General features: G+C 40.1%; 1 protein-coding gene across 1 annotated transcript in view; it reads right to left on the bottom strand.

Annotated features, from left to right (window-relative positions):
- PKD2 (polycystin 2, transient receptor potential cation channel) overlaps positions 1-12402 on the bottom strand; it is a 58760-nt gene that overhangs the window by 3547 nt on the left and 42811 nt on the right. Inside the window, exons 10-13 of the mRNA XM_006109794.3 lie at positions 12289-12387; positions 4759-4880; positions 4384-4501; positions 2778-2941 (exon numbers count right to left, since the gene is read on the bottom strand). Of these exons, the coding sequence (XP_006109856.3) occupies positions 2778-2941; positions 4384-4501; positions 4759-4880; positions 12289-12387 (503 nt within the window). The remainder of the gene's footprint in view (positions 1-2777; positions 2942-4383; positions 4502-4758; positions 4881-12288; positions 12388-12402) is intronic.

Genomic DNA, 12402 nt, shown 5'->3' with positions numbered 1-12402 from the left:
GGTTTGGCGAGTTCTGCTTATTAATAGTGGGTCATTGAAAAATTATTACATTAGATAATAGATTATTTAAGCCCTAGCCATTTTGGCTCAGTGGGGAGTCGGCTCATGCAGGCCCGGCTCATGCCCTGTTCTGGGTGCGTGCAAGAGGCAACCAATTGATGTGCTTCTCTCACATCGATATTTCTCTCTGTCTTTCCCTCTCTCTTCCACTCTCTCTAAAAATCAACGGAAATCCACTCTCTCTAAAAATCAACGGAAAAATACCCTTGGGTGAGGATTAAAAATAAATAAATAAATAAACAAGTTGTCGTTCATCTATACCAGTGATGGCAAACCTATGACACGCTTGTCAGAGGTGACACGCGAACTCATTTTTTTTTTGGTTGATTTTTCTTTGTTAAATGGCATTTAAATATATAAAATAAATATCAAAAATATAACTCTTTGTTTTACTATGGTTGCAAATATCAAAAAATTTCTATATGTGACACGGCACCAGAGTTAAGTTAGGGTTTTTCAAAATGTTGACACACCGAGCTCAAAAGGTTCGCCATCACTGATCTATACAGTAGATTCTAAGGAGACATCAGAAATTATATTCTGAATGAATATTTAATGAAATAGAGTGATGTTCACAATATATTAAGTAAGCAAAGCAGTCAGAAAATAGTATATTCACTTAGGACCCTATTATTTTGAATAAATCAGATGCTATGAATCCTTAAAATAATAAGTAGGAAAAAACTGGAATGGTGGCATGAGGGCTCTGTAGGCCCTCTCCCCACTGAAACAACCATAACTATTGAATATTATTTAAAATTTTGTTTTAATTTCTGAAAATTTCTTAAGAACATAGAGCAAATAAAAAAGCATTTATTTAAGACAATCCATGAAATTTCAGTAAGAAGAGTGAGAGTCTGTGACCTCTGAGGCACACGCTGCTCCATCTCCCCTGCCCCCAGCTCCGTGGGACAGAAGCACCATTCTTGGTGGGTGGGTCAGAGTACACAGGCTCTCTCTCCCCTGAGGTCCCAGTGGAGAGCTACAGTATCTCCCAGGGAGGAGGCAGGTTGCCAGCATTTCTCATCCCATGCTTCCACCCCAAATCCATGTTTTAGAAGCTCTGATGCAAGAGTGGCTAAATATAAGGCTCTTTTCCCACATCTAATAATGGAGATGGTGGTGATAAGGAGTGAAGAGGAGACTGGTCACTTCATGAGATCAACAAATTAAACTATTTACCAGCTAGTTTACCAGAGAGAACCAGGGAAGGAGACAGCAGCTAAGAAGACAGCTAAAGACTGGCCTCAAAAATTACCTTTCGAAGGGGCCTGAACTTAGTAAGACTATAGAGCAATTTATATCCTGAGGCATTATTGAAAACAATAGGCGAATCAGCCAACAATTAGTGGAACCTAAAAGGTGGAAGTGATATCAACAGAGGCAGAGGCTTGACAGAGAATCAGGGAAAGACCCGGAGAGCCCTGCTAGAACCAGTCTTCCCAGGATGCCAGTGCGCTCGGTCTGGCTGTGCCCTCTGAGAAGCAGCATCAGAGGCTTCACACGGTAAAGAAGGCAAGATGACTTCACTAAAAAACAAACACGTAAACAGCAACAGAAACACGTCCTGGAGGAAGGAGAATTAGGATCCAGAATTAAATAACATTCAGTAATTAATGTGAGTTAGTATCTTTAGTTTTCAATAAAAAAATTATGAGACACAGAAACAGGAAAATGTGACCATACACCGGGGGGGAAAAGCAGGCAACAGAAATGGCTTTGAGAGGGCCCAGAGAGACTTAGTAGACAAAGAGTTCAAAGTAGCTATCATAAATATATTCAAAAGCTAAAGGAAATCATGCTTAAAGAAATAAAAGATAATATGATGTCACTGTCTTATCAAATAGTGAATATCAATAAAGCAATAGAAATTATTAAAAAGAGCCAAATAGAAATTCTGGAGTTGAAAAGTACAACCCATTAAATGAAAAAATTCATTAGAGGGTCTCAACAGTAGATTTCAAACTGCAGAAAGATGGGTAGAAACTATGCAATCTGAAGAACAGAGAGAAAAAAGAATGAAGAAAAATGAACAGAGCCTAAGGTAAATGTGGAATACCATTAAGCACCTCAACATACACATAATAAGGAAAGGAGAGAGGAAAGGAGCAGTAAAATATCTGAAGACATAATTGTTGAAAACTTACTAAATTTGATGAAAATATTACACATTCAAGAAGCTTAATAAACATCAGATAGGATAGCTGCAAGGGGATCCATACTCAGATATATCATAGTAAAAATACTGAAAGATAAAGACAAAGAAAAAATCTTGAAAGCAGCAAGAGAAAAATAATTTGTCACGTACAGGGGAACCTCAGTAAGATTAACAGCTGTCTTCTAATCTGAAACAATAGAGGCCAGAAAGAAATAAAAGTAAAATAAGAATATTCCTCCATCAATGAATACTGAGGGAATCCATGCAAGCAGGCCTGCTTTAGAAGAGATACTAAAGGAGTTCTGCAAGCTGAAAGCAAGTGATCCCAGACAATACTGTAATTATAATTTGCATGAAAAAACAAAGAGCACTGGAAAGGTAATTATGCAACTATACAAGGCAGTATGAATTCATAATTTCCTCCTTTTTCTCTTAACTGATTTAAAAAGCAACAGTACAAGACAAATGTACATAAAAGAAATGTCCTAATGCATTTGATAATAATGGGACAAAGGAGGTGGGTCAGAGCGAAGTTGTAGGGCAATGCCTTTATACTTACACTTGAAACTCTTCATAAGAAACCCCACTGGAGATGCTTCCCCTCCTTCTGGAGCTGTGCCCACTGTCTTCATCGTCCTCCTCCTCAGAGTCGTCCAGGCTTCGTGGGAAACTTCTGCTGCTCATGGGACGTGGTAAGGAGCTGTGATCCAAGTCCAGGTCCTCCTGAAGAAATGGGGCCATTGAGCAGGAACACCTAGACCCCACAGAGCTTCACCAAGGACTTGGACCGATGATAAGTGGGCGTGTGCCATTTACCTCTGGTTTGTCTGTGGTTCACACCAGACTGTAATTCCCACACTTTGTAATTTCATGCATTGGCAAATTTTCAAAACAGATTTTAATTACCAGTAAGGAATTATTAAGTTACTAGAGGCCCAGTGCACGACATTCGTGCACTGGAGGGAGGGAGGGCCCCTCAGCCTGCCTGCACCCTCTCGCAGTCCGGGAGCCCTCAGGGGATGTCCGACTCATGGCTTAGGCCTGCTCCTCCCACCACCGCCACTGCGCTCGCCAGCCATAAGACCAACTTCTGGCTGAGCGGCATTCCCCCTGTGGGAGCGCACTGACCACCAGGGGTAGCTCCTTCGTTGAGCGTCTGTCCCCTGGTAGTCAGTGCACTTCATAGCGACCAGTCATTCTGCCTTTCGGTCGATTTGCATATTAGCCTTTTATTATATAGGATTGTTTGGACAAGAAGGAACATAGAAAAAGTAAATGAAGAAATATACCCCTTTTCATAAAAGATAACCCATTTAATAGCTACAAAGTAGGAAAGATATAATCTCAGAATAAAAATTTGGCTAAATACAGTCTTTTGAAAATTGTACTCTTTGTTTTCTTGTTCACATTTCACTACGATTGGTGGTTTTTCACCTAATGGTACTGTTGTGTGGAGCAGCATTTATTAGTAGAAATCACTTTTCTATACTATCATCTCATAGGAAAATGACTCTTATGTATAACATGTACCTTCATTCTTTGTACCTCAATTACCATCTATTTTTTGTTTGTTTAACCATTTATGTTTAAAGTTAACATTAAAGTTTTAACCTATTTTTTATTATAAAAGCCCATGTAAGTTTACTTTTAATAGTTTAATAAATATTCAACTAGAAGGCAGCTCTTTTATTTTAAATGTTGATTTCAAGAGTAACTAATTTTATACCTCCTAAGAAATATTCCCTCCACACCCTCTCTCATGAACATTGTGAAATATGTAACTACTCAGTTTTCTCTTTTCAAGTTCATTACTAGGAAGTTTAGGGCCAAATTTGTAGCCCAACCTTAAGAAGCATATGTGTTATTATGGAATGCATTTTTAGCTTCATTCACAGTCTAGTTTTATATTTTACTTTTGCTTTGTTTTGCCTCATTCTTCATTTTGTTTTTTTACATGTATGCTAACTTATTACATTTTTATATATTATCGTGTTATATATCCTTGTTGGAATAAGCAGGGTACTAATACATAAACTGATGAGAGAGAGAGAGAGAGAGAGAGAGAGAGAGAGAGAATGAATGACTCTCAGTAACCCACTACTTAGTAGGGTGTCTGAAACATCGTGGGTGCTGAATCAAATCACGTTCTCCTAAACTTAACCCACCCTCTCTTTTTCTAAGTCATCTCTCATCTGCTGATGTTCATGTTCGGTCAGTTCCTGGTCTCCATCTTGGTCGTACTTTGTGAAGATTGCCTCGATCTCTGCATCGGTATGGCCCTTCCTGAAATGATCGAGAGGTTACAGACGAACTCATTCACATACATGGTCCAACCCCAACACGGAGACATCAAAATACAGGGAGGAAAGGAGAAATTGCTGGATTGGGGACAGTCCTCCTCTTATAATATGCTCCAGAAAGACACCCACCTCTGAAAAAAAAGGTGTCTCTATGAGTTCTTGGGCCAGGGATACCCTTATCATCAAGAATTTATCTTTACATGAGGAACTCTCCAGGCCCTCAGAAAGTCTGATTCTCACCCTTTGAGATCCTGTCGAAGTTCATCAAAGTTTAACTTGCCTCCCCCTTGCCGCAGACTCTCTGAAATGTCATCCACAGTATTTCTTCTTAGCCTTAGTTTGACCAAGGCTTTATGGTAGCCCTGTTGAAAACAAAAGACTTAGTTGAGTGCATTCCCTTTTGCATTTGCTTCACCTTCAATTTACAGTAGTAATTACTGTAAACCTGGCACAGTGCTGGATGTAAGTTGGCCACTCAACAAATATGTGTTGAATAAATGAATAAGGGATGTATCTTGAGTTTTCCATAGAACTCTTTTGGAAGAATTATATGGAAAAAGTCAGGGTCTTTCAGTAAATCAAAAGAACTAAGAGTCTTTTGCTCATATGAGAATTCAAGTTTAGGTTATAGAAATGAAACCCAGTACATGTTTCATAGCTGTCTGCCTCAGAATACGCAGGAATGTGCAGAATACTGAGGGCCCAGCCAGCATGGCTCAATGGTTGAATGTCAGCCTATGAACCAGAAGGTCACGGTTCAATTCCCAGTCAGGGCACATGCCCAGATTGCGGGCTCAATCCCCAGTGTGAGGTGTGGGGAAAGCAGCCGATCGATGATTCTCTCTCATCATTGATGCCTCTATCTTTCTCTCCCTCTCTCCTCCTCTCTGAAATCAATAATAATAATAATTAAAAAAGAATAAGGAGGAGCCTGAGTCATAAGTTGTTTATTTTCTATGTTATCTCATAGTAATTTCTTTATATATGTTAGTATATATTTTAGTACAATGTGAATGTGGATTTTTCATTAATAAACTACAGGCAGACCTTGCTTTGCACTGTAGTGCAGGACTATAAAATGACCACGCAAGTTCAAACTGTATAAAGTGACGTTAATAATCAACAGGAAACATTATGATTGCTCCATGACCTTTAAATCTTTTTGTCAAACATTAAAAGCTCCTTTAGTGTTCGCTATAGTCAGGAAAATTTTAAAAAATAGTAAAGTGAATGTTTATTTACTACATTCAAATTTAAAATATTAGAAACATTCAAAATTAAAGTGTTTTATTTCTTTGTAAAAAGTTTATTCGAAAACCTTCTAAATCACAATATCATGTAGCCATCTCTTATCCATGTTGGGATTTCAACGACCCGTCCCAAAGGGGCCACCTTTCTGACTGGAAGATTCTTCTTAGAGACGATATGGTGCAATTAGTCTGAGACTCAGAGGTGTGTGTGTCAGCTCCATAGACCATGGTGGTAAATATACCCACAAATCAAATATGATGAGTGGGTACTCCCCAAAATCACTTTTACTGAATATTTGGGCAGTCAGGCCAGTGGGGACCAAGATAAAGGTTGATCACTTCAAAGTCAGAGATGCTCTGAATAAAACAAATTAAAATTTTACTCTTTCCAAAGGGCAAAAAAAGAAGCCAACCACCCTGAATATCTCAGAACTGAGTGTCTTTTATTGCATATATGAGAAGAAAAGCGTGATTTACACTGCACCTTATTTCCATAACAGCACTCTGGGATACAAAAGAATTAATTAAGTTCCAGATTCTTAGAGGCATCTCAGCTGTTCACTTTGAATAGTTCATATTAAGTTATTGAAAGCAGAATGCGCTAGAATTGTCTCTTCCTATCCAAATAAAACAAGCTCCTTTTACCATATGCAAAGTCTTTTGAATGGGTAAGGGCATATGCTATGACTCAGCACAACCGCTATGCGACCTTGGACATGTGTTACATCATCCCTGGAGTGTGGGTATTAGCAATCAATTGACATAGCTGTCATCAGATATAAATAATAACATATGTAAAGTATTTGGCATTATACTGTGGGGATTTAGAACAAGTCACCCCAAAATGTACCTCTGTGGTATGCAGATTGTTTTAAGCTAATGGCAACTTTAGCCACAGATGCAAGAGAAACTTCTGACCTTCCCTTAACTACCTAGAAGAACTTAAATTGGGAGCCTTGCCCATAATAAGCAATTATCAGAGATAACCACCTTTGACCTGTCTATAGGGCAGCACCAACTTCTATTTACTAAGCATCTGCTCTTCTTATCATCCTACAATGACAGCTGATGCCTCCAAGGCACCTTACATAATTTGTAGCTCAGAAATGTCTTGTACACCCATGTTTCTATCTCTGAACCTCTTGTGCATGTGGAGTCTTGCTCTCTATTTGGCCAAGACAAGCTCTCCAGGGAGTTTGCTGTGTCCATCCTGTTCCTCATGGACACGTCTGTTATCTCTGCCAGCTGCAGAATGCAAATGCGTCTGGTGAGTGGCGCCATAGGCTGTGGACACAAGCTTGGGGCAGCTTAAACCTAATTCTGTTCAAAAAGTAAAGCGCGTGATTCCCTGTGTTTTGGAATAGCTGCTTTAAGACAGCGTCTGCCCCTCCTCCCCACCCCTGCCCTTTGTATCTCTTAGGCTAACTTTGGGAATAAACTTTCTTGTGAGGGTTGCATCTTTTTTTTCACTCTCCTTTGGAAAAGCCTTTTATACCCATAGTATTGGTTGGAGTCACTATAGAGTCCACTGTCAAGGCCAGACAATAGATCCTTTTTATTAGAAAAACTTCTCAATGGAAAATAAACATTTTTTTTAGAGAGCTCTCCTATAGCTACAATAGCTAACTATTAGGATTCCCTTAATAAGATGGAAGGACAGAAATTAGAACAAACATCAAAGTCCATTAAGACCCCTTTCCTGATCTAGCTGGTTTGGCTCCCTGGATAGAACGTCAGCCTGTGGACTGAAGTGTCCTGGGTTCGATTCCAGTCTGGCACATGTCCAGGTTGTGGGCTCAATCCCCATTGGGGACCCCAAAGGGCCCAGGATTGGAGAGGGTGCAGGCTGGGCTGAGGGGACCCCCCCATGCATAAATTTCATGCACCGGGCCTCTAATATGTATATATATATGTCTATATATATATATATAAAATCGAGGGTGATAGGGTCTGTCATAATTCAAAGGTTTCAGGTGTACAATTCTATAATACATCATCTGTATATTATATTGTGTGTTCCCCACCCCACTGCTCACTGACTTTTGAGTTTTTAAATTTTTCTACCCAAACTGGATTGGATTCCAACTGGATTGGAATTTTTCTAGTTTTCTTTTTTGGAGAACTGGCTACAAAACATTATCAGTTTTCTTAACTATTTGGCTGCAATCCTAAAAACTATCATTTTCATTTTCTCACCCTTTAACTTGTAATTATTGAGAATTGAAACTGCCCTTTTCCAACACCATGCAGGCTAAAGTGGGAAAACTTGATGTAAACTTCAGAGACATCACCACAGCAGCTCATGTACGGACAATCTCCATACCTATTGTAAAAAGATCGCCAGAGACATTCCAACTGCAGACCAGGAGAACCTATCAGATTATAGCTGCCTGTCTTCATTCCATCTGAAGATGATTGGAGACAGACAGACCTTTAGAAGTCTTCTTGGCTGCCTGCCTACAGAGCTCAGAAACTGGGATTATAGTCTGCTCATATCATTAACATTTGTTGGTGTGTTTTTTTCTTTGTTTGTTTCCATAGAGATGTCTCTTATTAAACACCTGATTCTTGTGCCATGGGCTTCACTTTGGGAGCCCACCTGCGTCACCACCTCCGGAAATGAGACAGGACTGTTTACCTGAACGGAACTTTTCTCAAGACTGAGACTGGTTTAATGAGACACAGGAACAATCTACCAACCCAACTTCTGGAGTGTGAACTATCCAGGAAAGTTTCAGAGAAGGAAACTGTGAGGGTTCAGAATGAGTCACCCCAACACGTCCCTCAGTGGTACGCAGATTGTTCTGAGCAAAGGAAACTTTAATCACAGGCACAAGAGAAACTTCTACCCCTCCCTTATTACCTAGAAGAACTTGAATCAGGGGCCTTGCCCATAAGGAGCAATTATTAGAGATAACTAATAATTACTAGAGATAGCTTTTGACCAATCTATAGGGCAGCACAAACTTCTTTTTTCTAAACATCTGCTCTTCCTGCAATGACCCTTTGAAGTTCCCAAGGCACTTAGACATGAGCAGAGCAAGGACGATGGGCCAGATACAGAAAGTCACCAGAGTGGAAAGCCCCAGGTGCCTGGCAAAGGACAATTGTAGGGTGGGACCTTGACCCCAGGGTGACCTTTCCTCCCCTAACATATCACTGGTCATGCATTTTGTTTGGACCCCCTGAACTTTTCTCCCCAGAGATAACATCTAGGCCTCAGTTGTATTTCAGCTTCAAGCTCAGAATAGCAGCAAAACCAGACAAGCGACCCTGTGGCTGACCTCAGGACCAGCTGCACTGACTAATGACCTCTGTCCTGACACTGACTAATCCATCAGTGGAGACCTAGACCCTGAAAGGACACACCTGGAAAGATGCTGAATATTCTATTAAGATCTTCCCCTGGGACCTCCCCTAAAATCTCCACCCTTAGGACAGAGGACCCAGAGGCTCTCCCTCCTGAGCGCAGGCCTGCACCTTTCCCTTCCCCTCCCGCACCCCAGGCTCTTTACCATTGCCTTCTCTATTCCCAAGCTCCAAGGGCCCCTCCTTTACCTCTATAACTTGTTTTCTAAGCCCATTTCTTCCATGAATTACTTCTTCCACTTCTTTGATTTTATAAATAAATATATTCTTATAGCTTGGGTCGTGGCTCTGAGTTCTTCCCTAATCAGAACTCAAGTACGGAGGTTGCTGAACTCAGCTCCAGTCTGACCCCACAGGTCTTACACCTGGTGCTATTCCTGCTGCCTACAACATACCTCTATGGATTCAGCTCAGAATGTCTTGTGCACCCATGTTACTGTTTGAGTCACCGAAGGAGGATGCGCGAGGCCAAAGTGGTAGGGGATGATACATTTATTAGGTCATCTGGAGACCAGATGGGCTGAGCCCCAAAATGGTGCCAGCAGCGAGAGACTGGCGAGTCAGAGGTTTTAAAGGCAGGCTTTTTAGGTGGGAATTTTCTGGGCAGTCCGGATCCTGGGCAAATCCAGAGGGGAAAGATAATGGTTTTAGCAAATGGAATATGGTCTAAGCCAGTGGTTCTCAACCTGTGGGTCTCGAACAATGAAAATACATCCTGCATATCAGATATTTACATTACGATTCATAACAGTAGCAAAATTACAGTTATGAAGTAGCAACGAAAATAATTTTATGGTTGGGGGTCACCACAACATGAGGAACTGTATTAAAGGGTCGCGGCATTAGGAAGGTTGCAAAAAGGAATGTCGGTTATGAAGTGGTCTAAAGGTCAGTTTCCAGGGGAGAGGGGATCGATTCAATTATTTGATCAGACCTAAGTTACCTTTCTATCTCTGAACATCTCCTGCATGTGGGGTCTCTGAGTCTCTCATGTATGTAGGGTTCCCATACATATGTATATATTAAATTTGCTTATTTTCTCTTTTCTATTTTGGTTATCTGTTCTTGTCTATTTGATTATTAGACTAGCCAGAAGAGCCTTGCGGGTAGAGGAAAATTTGTTCCTCTACCACAGTGTTTATTATAAGACTGCAACAGTATTATTATTATTGCTGTTGTTATTGTAGTGATTTTCAATAGTGAAAGGATCCCAGTTGGTCTAATGGTTTGTGGGCCCTAGGGCTAAAATATCATATGATGCTGGTCCCAACACACTCACAGCTTAAATTTGCACTGAGACAAGCCCATGATTTAATATAAAACCTGAAATGTGTGATGTTCTATTCTGAGCTCAAGAATGTGGTTAATGGATAGTTAAACTTTCTGAGGCAAACTCAGAAATGACTGGATCCATTATCTCCATGGCAGGATAAGTAGTGCAGCTCTTTTTCTTTGTGGGGGGTGGAGAGAGGGAGTGTATTCAGCGTATTTTAAACACTATTTGCCTTCTTCTTGTATAACTGAAGATATGAAGTGAGCATCTTTTCTATGTCTTGGTGAGTTATCACAATCCTTTCTTAATATGGGTCAGTTACCAACATTTTATCCTTGGCACTTTTAATGTTGTGAAATATTGGCAAGAGTTCCTTTAATGGGAAGGTTTTTGTGTGTGTGTTTTTTGCTTGCCAGTGCCACTTCCTCCGAGACATTTTCATCCTTTATGTCGCAATCACTTTCCTCATTTACATGGATAAATTTGCCTTCACTAAGTTCTTTCCGCTGCATTCAGATGGTAGCAGTGAGAATCCCACGGCCAGCTACTTGTTTCTTCTATAAACCAATTTGTTTTGATTTTCATGTCCAGTGTTGATCATTCTTCCTTTCTCTGCTATACTTTCATCTTTGCTGGCTCTTTCTCTCCTTCAGTTGTTCTCTTTTTGAAAAAGGTCACACGATTTATCACTGGGAGATAAGGAAGCTGCACAACTACATGTTTTGTGAGTGAACTGAATAGCAGATCCTCAGCGACCGAACCGAGACTTTGCAAAAAGTGAGGTATCTGGTCACTGACCAGGCTGCATATCTGTTATTTACGCAATGATCTGTAGTGAAGTTTGCACTTTATACCATTACTCACAGTTATTATACTGTGATAACTGCAAGTGACGTGTGCACTCTATGCTCTTGGTCAATACGCTGTGATAAATGAAAATTGGACTGTGTTGAGAGGTTGGTGCTATTTAACTGAAATAACTGATGTTTATGCATATCAGAACAAAAGTGCCAAATGAGGCCTGCTTGTATACCTCCTGGAGATTTGCTAAAATACCATCACCTGTTATGCAAAATTCAGGATAATGAAGATCTTAGGTCCCATCCATTGGACTTCCTCTTCATTTTAAAAAGGGGACGTTCTCTGTTACAACATGATTCACAGACCATAGTCTTATGGCTTGAACCAACAGAAAGGGAGCCACTGTTCTGAGCAAAATGAAGTTAGGTAACAAGCTGTGAACTTTGGATGTAGTTACTTGTTGTTGCTTTAAACCAAATAAAGAAGTCATATTGAGAGGAACAAAGCTGCCCAACTTTCCTGTCCTGCCTTCTACTTAACAATCAAGCACTTCCTGAGAGAGTGGACAATGGAAAGTTCTCCTGCCCTTAGGCTGTGGCCTTACTCCAAGGATCTTTCCCTTGGACTATTTCACAACTTCTTTGGAAGGTCAAGGGTAAAGGGAGAATGAACTACAAAGTACTTGCCTCCGAAAATTTTTCTTTTTTAAAACTGTAATCAAGATCTAGAAAGTGGAAATGTCTTTATAATCTTCCAGTTTATTCTGAATTCTGAATCTGGAAGTGAGAGCCAACCAGAGGAGGTATCAAAACAAAGGGGACAAACCAGCAGATCCACTCCGAGTCAAAAGAGTTCATTGAGAACTTAACTCCAGGGCATTAAAGTATCCCAGAATTTAAATCCAAGCTAGCAGTGTATCCATCTCTATCTCCCAAAACACTTAAATTATTCCTATAATATAGCAATCTACTCTTTCTTTTTAACAATGACAACCAATTAGTATTTGGAAATATGGCTGAAACAATGATTATTTTATGTAGAAAATAAAACAATTCTGAGAATTAGGGCTTGTCATACCTTTCTGATAAGATCTGAGAGTTCCATTTCAGCTTTCTGTTGAGCCAAATCAGATTTCACTTCAGAGTAAGTGTCATTGATGATGGCCAAGAACATATTCTGTTCGTAAATCAG

The sequence above is a fragment of the Myotis lucifugus genome, unplaced genomic scaffold (assembly GCF_000147115.1).
Source record: "Myotis lucifugus unplaced genomic scaffold, Myoluc2.0 scaffold_12, whole genome shotgun sequence".
NCBI classification, from domain to species: domain Eukaryota; kingdom Metazoa; phylum Chordata; class Mammalia; order Chiroptera; family Vespertilionidae; genus Myotis; species Myotis lucifugus.
This window is presented reverse-complemented; position numbering and strand designations above follow the sequence as displayed.